This window comes from Zeus faber, assembly GCF_960531495.2.
Source record: "Zeus faber genome assembly, chromosome: 9".
Lineage (NCBI taxonomy): Eukaryota > Metazoa > Chordata > Actinopteri > Zeiformes > Zeidae > Zeus > Zeus faber.
Genome location: NC_137197.1, coordinates 10450479 through 10470546, shown reverse-complemented (window position 1 = coordinate 10470546; position 20068 = coordinate 10450479). Strand labels below are relative to the sequence as shown.

The 20068-nt window shown below is 45.5% G+C and overlaps 1 protein-coding gene across 1 annotated transcript in view; it reads left to right on the top strand.

Moving 5' to 3' along the window:
- clmpb (CXADR like membrane protein b) overlaps window positions 1-19818 on the top strand; it is a gene marked incomplete at its 3' end in the record, with an annotated part of 75872 nt that extends 56054 nt beyond the window's left edge. The window contains exons 2-6 of the mRNA XM_080006412.1: window positions 4945-5102; window positions 9846-10050; window positions 14217-14384; window positions 17620-17742; window positions 19673-19818. Coding sequence (XP_079862538.1) covers window positions 4945-5102; window positions 9846-10050; window positions 14217-14384; window positions 17620-17742; window positions 19673-19818 — 800 coding nt within the window. The remainder of the gene's footprint in view (window positions 1-4944; window positions 5103-9845; window positions 10051-14216; window positions 14385-17619; window positions 17743-19672) is intronic.
- Window positions 19819-20068: the final 250 nt, after the last annotated feature.

Below are 20068 nucleotides of genomic sequence, written 5' to 3'. Positions count from 1 at the left end.
AGATTATGCCAACTATTCCATATATACATGAAGTTCTAGTATCTGCCAGAGGTTATTCATACAGTACGTGTTCTCGCCCAAGTGTTTTACTGTGTAATTTTCTCCCTCGCTCTGGTTTCTGGTGCTGTTTGCCAGATGAGTCTGTCAGTGGCACATGATAAAAAATTCCCTGAGAGATTGGCACGGAGCAAAGAGATGAATCCCGCCGTGTCCTTCTAACCTAATCTATACATTACTCGAAGCAGAGTTTTCCTGGTAAATCACAATGGGGTTCGAGAGCCTGCACGCCCGACAAATGATAAATTACGATTCATGGGTCGTACCATCTGCCTTGCGTGGGACTCGATATTTCCATAATGCAGCGAGGCAGCTATGGAAATGCCATTTTGGCAGAGCCTGCGTTCAATAAACCGTAGATCAAACACAACAGCATCCACATATGTAGATAAAGTGTACAGTTCTGTTCATGTAAAGCAGCCTTTTTCAATTGCTAACCTATGGCTTAAACCACCTTTATGAAGGGCACACACCACCCTCTACACCACTTTGTCATGGTGTGCACTGTGAATTGACTTAAGGGCTCAAAGCACAGCACTGTGCCATACAAGCCGGACTCACGTTCCCCTCTCTCCCCTCTCTGTCCCTGTCTCCCTCTGTCCCTCACCCTCTCTGATCTCCTCTGTGTTTGAGCACCCGGGGTCATAAGCTTTAGCCGTGGCAAAGGCCCCAGCCCCGGCAAAATATGCTGACTGCGGGGACGCGGGGCTTGACTTTGGGCAATGTGAAAGATTCCCGGCTGCCTCCCCTGTCCGTCTGTCCATCCCACTGGCTACACTATAATAAGATTTCAGGGTTCTGTAGGAAGGCGGATTTACTGGAGCACAACTCCCCCTAGGGCCTTTTCATAGAAATTGGTTCCTCCACATTTTACCGTAGTCTCTCAGTTTGTCTACCCTCTCTTTCTCTCTCTCTCTCTCTCTCTCTCTCTCTCTCTCTCACTTCCTCCCCCTCTCTCTCCCTATCTACTCTAAGCCTCCAGTGCCAGCTTTCACTCTCCTTTGTTAATTATGATATGACTCTTTCCTTTCTTTCTAAAGACCAAACCTCGCCAAAAATGGTAGTGTGCCGCCGAGCTGCACAGGGCTTGGAAAAAAAAAGAGAGAAACACAAATGCACACACTGCCCATAGCCACTGTTATTACTGAGTCGAGATGTCCATGTTTTAAATGGCATTTCCCGGCACTTTATAGAATCTGGCACCAACATGTGGAGACACACAGCGCTGTGAAAGAAAATATTTACAACCGCTTGATTTCGAGTCACTGGTGCCGCATAAATACTGCACCTCACTGCAAACAGAAAGCCAAGGTCAGAAACACAACCTTGGGAAGCTTACCCACCAAAAACGGTGTTTCGTCCGAACGTGCACACATCTGCGTAAGTGCACAATCACACTTTGTGTTTTTGGCCTGGTAACGTTGACGTTGACATTTCGGATGGGTCGAGCCGAGTCCAACCTGGTCCGGCTGTGCACACGCTGAACCAGGCCAGTCCAAATCCAAAATGCAGGGCTAATCTAATTTTAGAAATAGTGTCATCCATTCCAAAAACTTTACATGAGTGGGGGAGTGGGCACAGAAACCCAAACCCCACTACGATCCGTCTGCCAAAGTTCTGTGGTGTAAACTGACAGAGTTTCTGATACGGATGCAGTTTAGTTGCCTCTTTTAGGCTGAGTGGAATATATTTAGTTCATGCGATGTTTTGCACGCTTGTCAGGCAGTGGAGGAAAGCTGATTTAGAAGCAGCAGATGAACAGAAAAATATTCATCAGATTGGAGGGAATTTAGCATCAACTTTTAGATATATAATTGCTCCAGCTTATTTTTTATATATATATATATATATATATATATATATATATATATATATATATATATATATATATATATATATATATATATATATATATATATATATATAAAATTAATATATCTTGCATATATATTAATATATATATATATATATATATATATATATATATATATATATATTAATATATATATATATATATATATATACTCATTTCTAGGCTTTCTCATCTTTAAATCTTCATTTTAATCTGCCAATTTGAAGTTGACAAACCCGAAAAAAGTTTTGCAATCTAATAAATCAGGGTTGTGCTTTTTTCAGTTTGGGCGTGGCCACTCATTAATACATTGCGTATATACAGTATCATATAACCCTATTTACCACCGTGGTCAATTCTGTTCATAAATTGTACATTGTCCGAGGGAACAAGCTGCTCGTTGCACTGGAATGCACCGCTGTCCTTTGATGCATGTGACAATAAACTGAACTTGAAACTTCAACAGCGGTTGCTGGGAGGCGGTTATAACATCTCAAAGCACAAGCCTGAACTTTTCAAGCCAAGACCGAAATGTTTTGCTCCGACACCAAACAAAATGGGAGAACACCTTTCATCATCTTTCAGCGCTCCTATCTCCCTGCGACTGCAAACGCTTCCCATAGCTGTTGGAGGAGCAGGCGGCGGAGGACAGCAGAGGGGTGAGAGTGGAAAGCTGGGAGTTGTTATCAGGCCCACTCCACATTCCCAGGTTCTGCCCCCGGGGAGGGCGGCGACGAGTGTGGGAGCACTGATTATGGAGTCTGGCTGGAAGAGCCGTGGGGAATCGGTGGAAACGGGTCGGCCGACGGAGTGCTACACCCCCATTAACCGATACTTTCGCATCACCCGGTCCAGCAGCCTGCAACCCACCAGGCGACAAGACACGTCTGCATGGGCACGTACCGTCTGACCCCTTCTCCTCCCCTGTAATGTCTCCCTATTCCCCCCTTTCCCAGTGGCATCAAAACTAATGTCGGCGGGGAGCCCACAAGACGAATGACTGTGCAAACACTGCATTAAAAAGTCATAAATTGGAGTGGCTTCAGGGGTCTGGGAGCTTCCTGGGGAGGGGGGTATCTTTATCTATCTTTTTTTATGCTGACTAATAGTCTGAGGCTAAAAGAGAGCAGGAGGACCTCTGCTATTTGTCCTACACCTGCTATGGACCTCGCATCACTCCAAACATCCAAATTCTTTCCACCCGGTGGATGCCTATTGGACGGAAGACGCCCAGTTTCAAGTCGGGCCTGTTGCATAGAGTGACAGTGAGCGGCGGCATATAGCGCATATAGTGTACCAGAGCCTCAACCAAGCCCAAAGACCTACCAAATTCCTCTGGATGATGTCATCGGGGGTGAGTCAGTTTGGTTCCAGCGAGGCCACACTACATCAGCGCTGACTCACAGGTCTTTTACAGTAACGCGCCAGGGCTGACATTTTCATTGGCCCTGAGATCACTTCTGGGACTGGGTGTCGGCTGCGAAGAGGGCAGGCCATCGAACAAGTGGACGGGCGCCCGGCACTGATGTATTCACAGGCCACATTTGGCCGATTGCGAAAGTGTCTGACCCCCGCGTGATTGTCGAACACAGAGACATTCTTTCAGTGAGGAGCTCTGACATGGATCACTCCGACGCAACACACAGTGAACCGCCCCGTGGATGTGGATTCTGGGCGGATACTGTATTTATTCTGCCGACCGGGCGGTAATTATCGAAGCTCTCAGCATCTATTCGGTAGCTCGCGACAAGATAATAAAAACGGATCCGCAGCAATATTTATAGAACCCAGACATTTCCACATCGTCGCAATTTGCGGATCTGCGGGGACGGATGGGTTTATTTTAGTCTTTCGCAATCCCAGGGAGCTCTTGGCCAACTCAGCAATGAAATCAAACGCAGGTTGTTAAGTTAAATGCTGAAGTGCCAAAAATATCTGTCGCATTCCGGGAGCGTAAGCCCCAGCGGAGCTCGCGGGGGCCTCCGCATTGTTTTTGCAGCGCTCTTGTTTCTACCAGGTGGAGGGAGTCGAATATCCACAGCCGCTCGGCAGCAACCCCTCACACACCAACACGGCCAACTTTTCCCCTCTCTCTCTCTCTCTCTCTCTCTCTCTCTCTCTCTCTCCCTCTCTTTCTGTTGTCCACACACACAAACACACATCAACACCAACACTGAACAGAGCACGGGCTTCCAGCAAATCCCCCGGACGCCTCGGGCTAATTCTACTCAAGCCCGCCGGGCTGTCCAGCATCCTCCAAAAAATTAGCCCCGCCGCTCCCCCACTGAGCCCCAGGCCCCGACAGGCTGGCTGCCGCCCAGAGCTGCACACGCCGTGACTTTAGAGCACCCTCCCTCACAACTACAGGGGATATACAGTATATATATTGTGTACAATATATTTATTTATTTGTTTGTTTGTTTGTTTGTTTGTTCATTTGTTTATTTATTTACTTATTTTTTTATTTTTTTATTTATTTTTTATTTTTTTATTTATTTATTTGTTTATTTATTCTAGAAACACACATCGCACTACAAAGTCAAGCGGTTGATTTCAGATTGGTTTGTCTGGTTTTTATGTTACAGCAGTCTTTGCTCCCTCCATACAGCTCGGGATATACTCTTTTAGCATAATTCCAGGATCCATTTCAAAAAGCCTGAGGGCTGTACACGCTGTTCATCCCGTCTCCCGACGGTTCGCATTTCTTCATTTCATTAGGTTTCCAGTTTGAGGGTATCTGTATAAAAGACGCACGAGACAGCGACCGCGAGGCCACCGGTTTGAGTCACAAACATTTGTATTCCCCCTCCCTCCCGGGTATGGACAGTAACATATTTCAGCGTCTGTCAGATACTGCTGCTGATCCCGGGTCTTATACCCCGCCACATCTTCCGACTCCATTTCCTCGTATGGATGCCGTTCTGCTTCGCCTCTGCCGCCATCTGCGTCCTGTCTCGGGGGTTTGGGGTTTTGGGATGTCGCTGGTGTCTCCAATATGACCAATCTGTGTTCTTCCGTCCCTTCCTGTCTCCCAGTGCTGCTCAGCCTGCTGGCGGCGGGCGCCCAGACAGAGATGAAGAGGGTGGTGGGGGACAACGCCACTCTGCCGTGCCACCACCAGTTCTGGCAGTCCAACTCCCAGTCCATCGACATCGAGTGGCTCCTGCAGAAGCCCAACTCCAAGCAGCGAGTGGTGAGGAAGCTTATGTTGTGTTTTTTTATTTTTTATTGAACCATTATTTAACCAGAAGCGTGCTTGATAATTATAATAATAATAATAATAATAATAATAACAATAATAGTATTAATAATAATAATAATAATAATAATAATAATAATAATAATAATAATAATAATAATAATATGATAATGATAATAATGATAATAATGATAATAATGATAATAATGATAATAATAATAATAATAATAATAATAATAATAATAATAACTCTACAAACTTAATTATTTTTTTAAGTTCAGAAGTGGAAATAAAAGCTATGAGTTAGGCAGGCTATGAAGGAATGTTCATAATATGAATGAGTTGTGAGGTTAGTTGATAATGATGCTTCAGTGGATGTGACAAGCGCTCTTTTGGGGCCGGAGCGTTCATGCTTACAGACACGCCGAAGTGGATGATGCCCACCCAAAACACAGTATGACAACCGCTGTTTGACATACATTTTTCAACACGACGAAGCATGAAATACTTTTAACTTGCCGTATAACTGGATTTTTTCGGGAACACGAATGAACATTTCAGGATGTTCGGGAACATTATTCACAAATGTTTTCCATTATTCAAGATGAATCAAAAAATATATCTCTATCTAATCGTATCTAGATTGAACCGAATGCTGATATATGTTGAAGGCAATTGCCACAGTTGTAAGGAAAACAATTAACAGAAGTTTGAATTGAAGCGCTTGCATATTTGTTTTTGAAAATTGCCAACTGTAGTGATATTCGTCATTCTATAATGCAGTCAATCAAGATCTTTATTCAGCTGAGTACCCCCTTCACTGACATTGGGAAGAAAAAAAGGATTGACATTTAAAATAAATTATGTATTATATGTGCTTGGTATGTGTTTTTTTTAAACATTACATATAACCAATATTTTTGAGCACTTTTTTTTTCTCGGAGTACATTTACATTTACATTTACATTTACATTAAGTCATTTAGCAGACGCTTTTATCCAAAGCGACTTACAAGGGAGAATAACATTCAAGCTACAAGTACCCACTGCAGTACCCAAAAGAACCCCCATTTGAGAAGCACTGCGATAATTAATGAATTTTAATGGAAATTGTATCCATACAATTTTTTTCAAAAGAGAGAATTTGGAACATTAACAGTTTGAATTTTTGATGAATGCCTTAATCCAGTTGATTTGCTATTGACAGTCAATATTGTAATTCAACCACCGTCTTTCCCTATCATATTGCTTTATTTCCCATAAAGTAAAAGGGCCAGATCTAAATGAGAGTCACACCTTTGCAAAATTTTCCACAAAGGAAAATTTATAAGAAATAATCTCTTATTGTTCAATTGTCAATGTACACCTGTAACGCTGCCGTATGGTCAGATCTGGACACACACCAGACACACTTCCCGGTTTGAGATGCTGGTGATTTTGCCCTCGTCTTTGTTCATTCCTGGAGCCGTTTTATTGTTGCTCTTTTCTGTCTTCGTCTTTCGACTTTGCCTCCTTTGAACCGCGCTGATTGATTTTCGCGGGGAGCCATAGTAGTTGTACACTAACGGAGCGCCCTCAGTCACTGCGCTGGTTTGGGTTTTAGTGCCGTTCCCACGGGAACAATCACAAAGCCGAACCTTTCCACCTTATTTTGGAGTTGGTAACCTTGGGTCTAATACGTCTGCCTCCTACTTTGCTGCCATCAAAGGCATTCGCATTTTAACTTGACTTAAACGCTCAAAAACAAATAGTAGCACTTTGAAGTTTTAACTAGGGGAACCACATTTTCAAACCCCCCCGAACCACGTTCATGCACGCGCACATGTATGCACTTATGCACGCACCATAGGCGTTTTCATGTATTATTTATTATTATAATTATTATTATTATTTATTATTATTTCCACTGAGCGCGTGCTCTTGAAGTGTGTGCAGAACGCCGATTTTTTGTTGCCAACTACTTCAGGACGAAAAGAGCAAGCCATCGGGGGCTAAGCCCGACCAGGCTCTTGCCATTTTGTCGCTCTGGGCAAACTGAGACTGTCTGAGAAAGTGTCCCCATTACGGACGTTGCTTGTTCCGTTGCATAAGGAAACGGGGTAAAATCAAATAACCTGCATTTAAATATAAATCGCTGGGGCATCGGGGTGGCCCTGCGGTGCAATTTTAGATCGGGGGCTATTCATAAAACACTAGACGCTAAAGCCCCCAATGCCCCCCTAACGACGCCACTGCTGACAGATTTTGTCAGTGAAAGCCACAAGCATCATTAGCAGTCTATTGTGGCTCACAGCGCCCATGCTAGGCTAGCATCACCGGGATCATTATTATTATAATTATAATTATTATTATTATTATTATTTTGGTGTTGGAAACCGGGACAAACTAGTCTGGGCACCGTAGTTAACATCGGTAAGATTATAAGCTAATAATAATACAGCTTCCTTTTGTGCAAAGTCGACCCGACAAACGAGTGTGGGCGTCAAAATCCCGAGAACAACACCAGGAAATAACCTTGAAAATGAATTTCAGCACATCGGGTCGGCTGACGCAACCAACTAACTAAACCCCCCCCCAGTTCACGGTATCACCCGGTTGAAAGCCTTGTCAAGTCATCGACTCGATTTCCCGTCTCCGGCAGAGGCTATAGCATCCGCAGACAGGTTTTTTTTCATCCATCAATCACCCCCCCCCCAAAAAAAAAAAAAAAAACGAAGCTGACGACAGCCGGAGCGCGACGTCTTTCAGCCGGTTTGAGAAAAGACGTCTCTCCGTCTCATTGAAAGTCCTTTGTTTTATCACGCTGATCTGTCGGCGAGCACCAGGGAGAGAGAGAGAGAGAGAGAGAGAGAGAGAGAGAGAGAGAGAGAGAGAGAGAGGGGGGAAGAGGGAGAGGGAGGAGAAGAAGAAGAGGAGGAGGGAAACAGAGCCAAGGAATGAAAGAAAGAAAGAAAGAAAGGAAGAAAGAAAGAGGGGGAAAAAACAAGTGTCTATGGCTTTGATGCTTGGGAGGGCGCCTGGCACATCGCGTTGAATATTTAACGGGGAGATAACATTGAAGGCGCCATTAATTAAAATCAAACGTCTGAAAATTTGATTAGGAAAGAGACTGCGCCCGTGGCTGGATGAATAAATCATTCCTTTGTTCCGCTGGAAGGCCGTGTTGAGGGGGAAGAGCGTGTCAACATTTAGCCCCTGTTAAAAAGTGTACAGCCTACATGTGTTAAGGACACCAGGGACAAGGAGAGAGGGCGTGGTCCGAGGGCACAGCGGGGACGCAAACCCCTGTCACCACCCCAACCGCCACGTTTTAACAGTGATGTTAAGTGAAAACATTTTAAAAAAGGGGCGATCGGGTAATTCGAGCGAATTCCCTCACCGCCTCTCGCCGGGAGGAGAAAATAAAAGGGCAGCCGCCCGCGCCGTAACGCGAGCGAACGAACAACTTTCCTGGGAAATTTCCGCCGTAGATTGGTGCGTTGTTTCTTTCTCTCCGAGGTGTTTTCTGTGACTCCTGGCGTTTTATCATCGCGTCCCTGGACTCCGCATCGCACGGCAACGATCAAGGAGAAAAATCGGCGTCAAGAGCGGTAAAGAAGAAGGAAAAAAAAAAAAAACAGATTAAAAATATGAAGCGCTTGGCGCCGGCGCCGCCGTCATGTCAGCGCCTGCCCACGGCCGTGGCACCGTGGTGTGCATGATGCATGTGTGTGGGCGTTCTGCTCTGCAGGCATATTATTCATCTGTGTGTGTGTGTGTGTGTGTGTGTGTCTAGGTGCGTGTGTGTGTGGACGGTGTATGTATGTGTGTGTAAATGGCCAGTCATCACCTGTGGTCACAGCAGGTGCCCCCTGTTTCCAAGGCACTGATGTGCTGTGGCACCAGCATTTAGTAATCTCCCATCTGCAGGCTCTCACTAGCCCTGAGTAATAGGCCACTGTGACAGATGTGTTTGTTTGTGTTTATGTATTTGTGTGTGTGTGTGTGTGCGCACACGTGTGTGTGTGTGTGTGTGTGTGTGTGTGCGTGTGTGTGTGTGTGTGTGTGTGTGTGTCTGTGTCTATGGTAGGGGGGGGAGGGATTCTGTGAATAAACAAAGCTCGGAGAACTGATGAGAAGAAACGCATCGTTTCCTTTGCAGGTCATTTTAAGGGGGAATACTGTGCTTATTCCAGCATAAAAACGGTCCCAATGACAGCCTGCGAGTTGATATGTGTGTCCCGAGGAGCAATCCCTGCACTTCTCCGGATCTGAGAACACGGCGGTCTGGCTTTCTGAGGCTGGTGCGACGTGCCGGCAATGTACTCTTTGGCCACGCCCCCCTGATGGAGCGTCGTTGAGATGAACAACGAATCTCAGTTCAGTGATTTCAATTATGACATTTGCGCTTGTTTGAGCTTCATCAGACGGCCAGCGCAGTGTCGTTTACCGCAGAAAATATACATTTCACACGCCATCATAAAGCACCCTTGTTTGGAGCGCCGCCTTTCCTGGCTGTGACATACAATATTAACCATATTTGGAGTTCCACCTCCCCTTTATATGGTTTTTATAATAATATGGATGTTTATTAATCTCCGCAGGGAAGCTCAGCCAACCACCGGGCCAGAGCTCAGGCTCCGCAACCCAACGCTGAACTTGTGCCTTTTTCAGCCTTGCTTTTGTTTTTTGTTTTTTCCCCAATAAACGATCAGGTAAAAAAAATCCATCCCCGCTTATCCCCTCTTCCTCCCCAAAGATCATCACCTTCTTCGGGGGTCAGGTCTACACCAACGAGGCGACCGGCGCCGAGGCCAGCCGCCTGTCCTTCGCGGGGGAGTACCTGAACGGAGACGCCTCCCTGCTCATCAGTGACCTGCTGCTGACCGACTCCGGGGAGTACCACTGCAAAGTCAAGACCGGGGGGAAGTACCACTGGAGCCACGTCAACCTCATCGTGTTGGGTGAGCGTGCGCGGGCGGAGAGCGGCGCGTGCCAGATTTTGGCTCCCGTGCACACAGTGCGCACACTGCAGGATCCTGCATTGGAACCCGTAGGTGTCTTTGTGCCTGTAATGCATCTCCATGGGAGCCATAGCCAACCAACATGGATACTTGCTAATGTATCCACATCGGCATGCACTTGTGGGCAAACACACACACACACACACACACACACACACACACACACACACACACACACACACACACACACACACACACGCTACAGACCTAATCACTGGATCATTAGCCTGCCACATTTCCTCCATCATGTTAACTGATCTAATGATTCCATTTGGTTCAGGAAGTGTGATTTGATTTTGGTCTTGCCGTTTGGGGTTTTGTTCAGATTGATTCTCTGAAGTGAGACCGGAGAGAGACAGAGAGAGAGAGAGAGAGAGAGAGCGAGAGAGAGAGAGAGAGAGGGAGAGAGACAGAGAGAGAGAGAGAGAGAGAGAGCGAGAGAGAGAGAGAGAGAGAGAGGGAGAGAGAGAGAGAGAGAGGGAGAGAGGGAAAAAAAAGGAAAAAAAAAATGTGGTTGCCAGGTCACTGGGAAGACCGCAGAATTTGATTTATTAATTTAGGGTTTTGATCATTTACGCAGACGGCCGTCCGACTCCGTTTCGCTGTCACCGTCCATATAGCCGCGGAATTCCCGTGCGTCAGAGGCGGAGCTTCGGGGGCCGGCTCTCCGTCGCTCGGACACACAGAACCTACGTAATTCTTTTGTCCACAGTACGACAGTGACAAAGTAAGCCGTCATCAAACTCACCGCAGATAACCTGCTTTGGATTACTCGGTATTCACACGAATCCTTTTTTGTTTGTTTTTGATTCGTTTCATTGTTTTTAATTATCACGCGCCCCCCCCCCCCCCCCCCCCCGAGTCTTAAAGCGACTCCTCGTCTTCCGTCACAAAGACAAAGCCCGGTTTTGGCCTCGCGCGCCACCAGCATCAAGTCGTTCCGTCGTCATTGTCTCATGTTTTTTGTTGTTTTTTTTTCCCGTTTTTTTTTTTTCTTTTGCTTTCCCCGTTTTGCCTGATATGCAAATGGCCGACAGATTGGTTTATAAATGGCTTAGCGTCGCTCTCCTTTCTGGCGCGTGTCTCAAAACCAGCCGAGCGGCTTCGGAAGGACGGACGCCGCGGCTGTAGAGTCGGGGGTGGGTGGGTGGGGGTGGGAGGCAGATCGCTCTCGATGTCGGGAGAAGCGAGCGGTTTATTAAAACATCATGGGAGATTAGTTCAACCCATGGTTATTGGTTCTCTTAATGGAACAGTCTGTTAATCCGCCCGCTCCCTCGCTCTCCTCGCTCTCCTCGCTCTCCTCTCTCCTCCATGAAGACATTTCCCTGAGTTAGTGCCTCGATTTTTACAAATTGCCCTCAGCTTTGCAGTGACACTTTCGATTTTGTGAGAGACCAACATTTGCATTTTTCCTCCCGCTCCCCACGCTAAGATAATGGCTTGGCAGCCGAGCTGGCGGCTTGCTTGGCAGAAGACAATGTGTGTGTGTGTGTGTGTGCGTGCGTGCGTGCGTGCGTGCGTGCGTGCGTGTGCGTGTGTGTGTGGTGTGTGCGTGACTGTGTGTGTGTTTTTACTGGCGAACTTGCATGCTAGTTTGTTAACTCCTCAGTGTACTTTTTTCCATGTGTATGTTTGATAAGACTGTGTGTGTGTGTGCGTGTGTGTGTGTGTGTGTGTGTGTGTGTGTGTGTGTGTGTGTGTGTGTGTGTGTGCGTGTATCTGTGTGTGTGTGTGTCTATACGGTTTGTGTGTTAGTTTTTACTGGCGAGCTTGCATGCTAGTTTGTTAACTCAGTGTGCGTTTTTCATGTGTATGTATGATGAGACTGTGTGTGTGTGTGTGTGTGTGTGTGTGTGTGTGTGTATGTGTGTGTATGTGTGTGTGTGTGAGTGTGTGTGTGTGTGTGTGTGTGTGTGTGTGTGTAAGTGTGTAAGTGTGTGTAAGTGTGTAAGTGTAAGTGTGTGTGTGTGTGTGTGTCTGTGTCTATACGGTTTGTGTGTTAGTTTTTACTGGCGAGCTTGCATGCTAGTTTGTTAACTCAGTGTGCGTTGTCCATGTGTATGTATGATGAGACTGTGTGTGTGTGTGTGTGTGTGTGTGTGTGTGTGTGTGTGTGTGTGTGTGTGTGTGTGTGTGTGTGTGTGTGTGTGTGTGTGTGCGTGTGTGTGTGTGTGTGTGTGTGTAAGTGTGTGTGTGTAAGTGTAAGTGTGTGTGTGTGTGTGTGCGTGTGTGTGTGTGTGTGTGTGTGTGTGTGTGTGTGTGTGTGTGTGTGTGTGTGTGTGTGTGCACGTGTGTGTGTGTGTGTGTGCGTGTGTGTGTGTGTATGTATGTGAGTGTGTGTCCTGCTGCAGCGAGGGCCTAACTGACCCTGACAGAGCTGCAAGACGTGCAGGAGCGTGCCCTCCTCATTATCTCCCTTATTTAGCGTGTGAGCAGAATGTCGACTTCTGCTTTGGAGGAGGAGGAGGAGGAGGAGGAGGAGGTAAAAAGGAAAGAGGACAGGAGAAATAATGGAATAGATTAACACAGGCGAACTGGGGAAATGCGAGGGGATGTGAAGCGTCCTCAGCCAACGTCTCGGCGTAGAGTGAGAACGTCTGGAGGAAAGAAATCTCATCCGGTAAAGTTTGTTGAAAGGAGCCGGACGGATCAGGAGGAGGTTGGTTGGGAAGCGGGTTGGAGATGATCTGAAACATTTTGTTCGAATTCAGTTTGAGACTTATCGAATGGAATTTTTGTTATGCACTTCCTCTTTTCTCTCTCCTTCTCTTTGACTTTCTACTTGTCTCGAAAAAGCGGCTGTGAATTTAAAATGTATTGATCAGTGTCAACCGGGCCGGTAGACGAGGACCATAACCAGGGCGAGGCAAAATCAAATACCACAATATTTTTTGACGAATACCTCGGAGATGACTATTGGCGCTTTAATGATGTTTACACGCAATATATGTTTTAGAAACAAATGATGCGTCGCCCTGCGGAGCTCATTCTGTCAGACAACTTGACCGCGCCACGCGTTCCCACGCCCTGTTGAAGCATCCCGTCCCTCCTACCCATCTGAGAGTTGTCTTTCAGAATTATTATTTATCTGGATATTATAATAGTATTATTGTGTGGTATATTATATCATAATTATCAGAGCTGCAGTAACACCAACCGCCCCTCACCCCCACCCGGAGGATGAATAAAGTACCATCTTATCTTATTTTATATTTTTATACCAGCCATAGCCAAACCCCGTAGTCTATGAAGTTATTTACTTCACTTTGCTTTTACTATACAGTATCACAAAATACAATAACTAAATCCAGTCTAGTCTCATATTACAATATTGATATTATAATATTAGATCGCCTAGCCCTTACTATGACCTTTGACCTCTACAGAGAAACTAAAATAGTGACAATTATGAACAGCTAACTGAAAGTCCGGGTTTCCATTGATCTTTGTGTTTTTTTTTGTTTTTTTTGGAGTTTCCATTTCCCGCTGTTTCCAAACAAATAAAAATGATAAAACATAGAGGGGAAACATAAATACAAGTTCATTTTGTCATAAAAACAATGGAGCTTTGTAATTAAAAAAAAAACAAAAAACAAAAAAAACCAATAGCGTGAAAAAAACAAATCATCCCCCAAGAAGCAAAGTAAAAACGAAATAAGAATCAATAAATAATACATTGTGAACACAACTGGGAGAATAGAAAAAAAAAAACACCACCTAAATAATGAAGAAGACGTCCCGGGAAAGATGAAGGCGGTGGTTAATGGGACATGCGTGTTTGTAAGACGAGGAGAACGAGACGCTGTGTAACGGAGGGAACAAGCGGATTCTCCTTTCAACCTTTGATGTCGAACGCCGTCTCCTGGAATCCCCGACTGTTTGAAAGTCAACAATACCTCGAGATTATTATCCCGCCTCCGTGTCGCCGTTCTCCTCCCGTCGGGGGGAAACAGCAATCGGTTAATTATCGCGAAAACAAACTTTTGTGCCAAAGCTGCGAAAACCGGACAGCAATCTGATCAAGAGAAACTTAAGATAACTCAAGATATTCGTTGTGTTCCGGTCGATCTGCCTGTAACGCCAACGTGCTTCTGTCCTCACAGTCAAGCCGTCCAAGCCGAAGTGCTGGATGGACGGGAAGCTCCTGGAGAGCAGCGACGTCAAGCTGAGCTGCAAGTCCAGCGACGGCTCCGACCCCATTAACTACAAATGGGAGCGGGTGCTGGACAAGGGGAAGAGTCTGGGCAAGTTGCCAAACCTGGCACTCATAGGTAAGGAAGCCATCGCCGGCGCAGTGGCATGTTTATTTAGCGTCGCTCATAAAAGCCAGGAAAGGTGAAATTGCATGAAGATCTATTTTCCTTTAATCGCTTTTATGGCCCGTGTTCGGCCGGCGAAGGGTTTGAGCGAGCACACCTGCTGTTCCTTGATACCGCCCTGCTTCGCGGCGGCACAGTTGCAGTTTCCGGGGCCAGTGTTTCCCCGCCTTTCTTCTGCCGTTGCACACCGCTATCCACTAAAAACGTCACAAAACATCATAAATCCATAGAACGGTGCTTATTATTACGACCTACTAATAGTTAGTGATCCAAGACTTGTTCGTAGCGAACAAATCTTTTAAATGACTTGGGAGTCGTTGCGGCAAAACAGTGGGCGAGCGATTGAATGTTTGACTGACATTTAGGATTAAATTCAAGTCCGAGGCGATTTGGTCTAAGCATTTGGCATAATTCATATTGAATGTGACGGATTTACACTTTGCATTCCACCGATACGACTCATTTTGTACAGCCTTGCAATTTTACAAACTTTTAATTTTTTATTTTTTAAGTGGAATTTGGGGATTTTTCACGGCATACCACAGCATACCACCCTGATTGAAAAACACAACGCCATTCACACCTGGAAGTTTCCCTCTAGCCCCTTTCCCGCTTGCACTGAAAGCCGTATATCAAGTGGCAATGTTCCGTATTGGCGTCATGTGGGAATGGGATCCAGCGCCGATGTTCCGTAACAGTCGTTTCGTAAATTTCCCCACTCTCGTCCGAGTATCATTTCCAGGAAAATGTACTGTGAATGGAAGCGTGTGCGAATGGAAGCAGTAAGATTGCCGTAAAGGGGTGAGGGTGGAGCCAAATCCAAATGAAGCACAAATAGTTGGTTTTTACGGTCATCGGGCACAAGCGCTTCGCTTGCCCGACGGCTGCGCCGCAGCGCGGAGCTGAAGGGAGCGAGCAGACAGGGAGCGGTAGAACGGGTGGAGAACACGTTCATGCTCCGGAGGCAGAGAGTGTAGGACAGGTTAAAAATGATCACACTGATTAAATTACATTGGGTTATTGCGTCCGGGGACGGGGGCTCTCTACCCGCTCCGTCGGCTTGGCAGAAGAGACTGATTCTGTTGCCTAGTCTTACATGATATTACACATCTCCAGTGCGAGCATGACATCATGTACCCGTAACAGTCATCTACATGTGGGAACAGACTCCATACGGAACTTGTCCGTAAAGGAGGCAATGTGAGAATGACTGCCTACTGACTTTGCCGGATATTTTTTATTCAGCAATGTTACGGATCCCATGTAGGAAGGGGCTTCTGTATCCATAATCTGAATTTAGCTCTCCCACCAATGTCGGCTGAGATTCTGGTCTGTGCAGCCTCCCATGAAACAAAAAGAAACTGGGTGCACTGGGTTTCACGACACAAAAAGCTTCAAACTGTGTTTACATCCCCCTGATGCATCCATTGTAGCTTACCTCCATTCCATTTCAAAAATGCCTTTCGGTTCGCTGTTTGCTGCACAAGCTGTCAGAAGCGGCTAGTCTGGCCGGGCCGGCCTGCTCGCGTTCCGCGCCGGCTGATTTCGGGGGAATGTAAACAACGATTGGCTGTAAGAAGCTTTTGGTCTTGCACACTTCCGCGGCCCCGCATTTCAGGAGAGCATATACAGTACAGACCCAGTATCTCAGCATCATGATGGCTAATTACAACCGCCTATCTACATTCTCTTGGAAATGTACTGTAAGCCTCAACTATCTTTCTATTTGAGCCAGGTTAACACATGTTCTAGTAAAGGCCACGATTTGTGAATATCTTTCCCAGAAAAATGTCATCTCCGGGCATGAAGTGAGTGCGGGATGACCGATTTCTTGAATACTATACCCCATACATCACCCCAACAACGGACTGTTCCAGCTGCCGCAGTCAGGCAAGCGCCTCCGCAGTCACACAGCGAGAACAGAGAGACTGAGACAGAGTTTTTTCCCGCAAGCCATAAGAACTGTCAATGCTGACCTCACCAGGGGTCCTCACTGAGCCACGCACATAGGCTCCACTACCTACTGTACCACATGCTGTGTCACTGTTCTGGGTTGTTCGTGTTGCCGTATTGCTGTGCTGTATTATCCCACAAACACTACCTCACTTTATTCACATGCCACTTTAATGCACATATCTGTATATACATAATTACCTATCCCATGAACATAAGTCTAGCCTATTCCCTTTATCTATTCCATTTAATTTAATTTTATTTTATTTTATTCTATATATTTTTATTTTATTCTATAAGTATTCGACCTTCTGTATTACGTTTTAGGAATCAGTTAGTTGGTCTAGTAGAAAGAAATTTATTGTGTGTAGTCACCGGGTGCGTTGCATTACATTTCACTACATATATGTATGAAAGTATGTATATGTATGTGACAAATAAACCTCTTGAATCTTGAAACTATTCACACTCTAAAGATTCTTCAATTTCTGTACACAGACTGGACCGGCAAGATCCACTTTTTTTTTTTGCAACAAAATTGGCCAGGCAGGAGCCCCAAGGCACACCTCGAGCCACATAAAGTGTATCCTGGCAGCCCCTTTTCATCAGCCCTGTGCATATCGGCCTCGAAATAGTAACAGAGATTATGTTTATGGCAGAAATAAATCCTCACTGGGGCAATTCTCCCTCCTGTGCATTCTCTAAACAGGCACATTTACCCACGGGGGGGATACAGCATGCCTCTTCGTCTCAGCGTTTGCCCCGACGCTTGAAGTGCATTGGCGATGGCACGTGCCCAGACAAAAACCTTCAAATTAATGACCTCCATGAAACAACACCTGTTCGGTCTAATTAGTTTTCATTGGCCGATAACACACAGCGTCAGCAGCCATTATTTATGGGTCTGATGAAAGGTAATATCACATGCTTGTCATTGGTATGGATGACTAAATGCCCAATGGGTCCATGCCACTCCATCGCTCTCCCAGACGAGCTGCCGCTCCTCTCTTTGAGACCTAGGCGACGCGATGGGCGCCTCTCTTAAATCAACATTCCATCACTCTCTCTTTACCTTCCTCGCTGTCTCTGTCTTTGACCACGGTAAATATTGTCCGACTCCACAAGTATGATGCATCCGCTTTGATTAAACGCACTGTACGGCAACCAATGCTCACGCAGGCGAGGCATCTCCATCTTCTGTATCCTAACAAAACATTCCCCCCTCGTCTCCCAGACCTGAAGAACCCGGAGATCGTGACCCTGAGAAACCTCACCATGGACAGCACAGGTGTCTACAAGTGCACGGCCAGCAATGACGTAGGAGAGGAGAACTGCGTCATCGAGGTCACCATGCAGCGTGAGTGGAGGACGGGAAAGGCCGGAGTTTAACTCGCAGCGTGCACGCCCCCCTTCACCAAACTGTCACCTTGATTGATGGCTGCAGTTTCCCACTGCAGCTGGAAATACATTCCCCCTCTGCCTTTCAGTTGACCCTCCCCCTGCTCCTTTCCTCTGTATTCCACCCGTGCGCCCCAACACTTGGGACGGCTCTTAAGTTAAACCGGTGGCTACTGGTCACCACCCCAGACCCAAACGGCAATGTTTCAACGCTGCAATAATAGATTTCTGCCTCCGCCCGGGACCAAAAGGGGTCACTGTGGGGGTCAGAATTTAACGGAATATTGGAAATGACACGGCAAGAAGGGTCGCGCTTTGTTAAATTACATTTTGAAATGGTAAGGGATACGCATGAAGCAATGTGAGGCACGCAGAGGTATCTGGCGACAGGGACACCTGCACCTATCTGATATGATATTTTGCATTATGCCACTATTTACTTTGTTCGCATCCTTTTTTAGACCTTTAATGTGCGATATCTCACCCTTTTTACCATTTATATTTCAGTCCTCCGACTACTGTAATAGAAGGTATGACTTAATAAGCTCAAAAGCGTCAGAAAAAAGATGCACCTATATACATGTTCAATTCAGGATATCGATGAATCTTGTTCTTAATTAACACTTTTTTTTTCTGCAATGCTTGCATAAAATAAGTCATTGTTTAATTCTTGAGGGCAGGGACTTGTAACCACAAAGGTTGTTCAAAGTCAGTGTTGTTCTATGTTTCAAGGTTCGGCAGCTCACACACAACCTCTGAACAGTTTGGCACGGATCTTAATAAATACCCAACAGGGCTCTGCTTATTTAATGTGATGCCTATTTATACCGCATTAATGAAATCATGAACAAGGGGTCAGCCGTACACTACAAATTGTGATTTTCAAAAGTGGACATTGTTGTGATTAAAGACTTTAGCCGTGCTCTAGATCTAACCTTTTGTTGCATCTAAAATTGATTAAAAAAGAATTATAATGATAAATAACACCAAATCATTTAGAAATATAGGATGATGTTGGGCTTCTAGTGTTTATATGTCAGAAATAAGAACAGTGCTTGGGGATTTGGGACATTTGGGATATTTGGGACACTGTCCTTATTATGTTTAAATGTTGGAACCAGGACATGCTTGGTGTCTGGAGGAGGCATAGCGGTGAATTATAGTTTTATGGATGGTAGCTCAGGAGGTAGAGCTGGTCATCTACTAATCTAAAGGTTGCTGGTTCGATCCCAGGCTCCTCCTGCTAGCATGCTGTAGTGTTCTTGAGCAAGACACTTAACCGCGGCCGTCGGTGTTTGAATGATTGTAAGTCGCTTTGGATAAAAGCGTCTGCTAAATGCAATGTAATTTAATAAAGATATTACTTCCAGTGCCAGTAATAAATAATATAATACAAATCTAAGAAAAATGCATTTAATAAAAACGACTAGATATTATACTCTATTTCCATTTTGGGCAATCAATTTAGACCAAGACATTAAAGGATGACAATCATTCCTCAGCAAATGATTTTCAATCATAATTTCTCTTTAATTATTGTTCTGGAATTATTCGTCTTCAACTACACCAAGAAGTTCTCAAAATAATCTGCACAGTAGCTTAGTACCCTTTTCAGCAGTTTTCTCAGATCGCCTTACCTGCCCTTCACAGTGACAAATGTACTGGTATTTGTAAAAAATATTATTATTGGCACTGGAACTAACTAGACCAACTCTGCGGTAGGTCTGTTTTTATAAAAAAAAAATCCCATTTGATTAAAATAGAGCCCTGTAGGAGATGTGGGGGTTCACACGCTGTTCTCACTTTTGCCCCATTTGAAATATATCTTTAACCTTTTGCATTTTGCACCCCCCCCCCCCCCCTCTCTCTCTCTCCCTCTCTCTTTACAGATGTAAAGGACATGGGCATGGTCGCCGGCGCGGTGGTGGGAATTTCCCTCGGCGTCCTCATTGTAATTCTGATCATCTGGCTGGTGTTCCGGAAGAAGGAGAAGAAGAAATACGAGGAGGAGGAGACTCCCAACGAGATCAGGTGAGTCCTGCAGGCCTTATCTTTTTTCACCACCAGTGAGCTTCATGACTCAACTTTCTGGGGGGGTTTCACCATTCCACCAGACCTTGTTGAAAGAAAAGAACATGGTTCCAGGTCTTCACACAGGTCTTTTGGTTTTGTGTACGTGTGTGTGTGTGTGTTTGGTATATTCCTATCCCTATGTGAAGGTCTTTCTGCTGAGGCAGTTATCCTACATGCGTTGCAAAGAAGACCACAAGGTCAAGTGCAATATT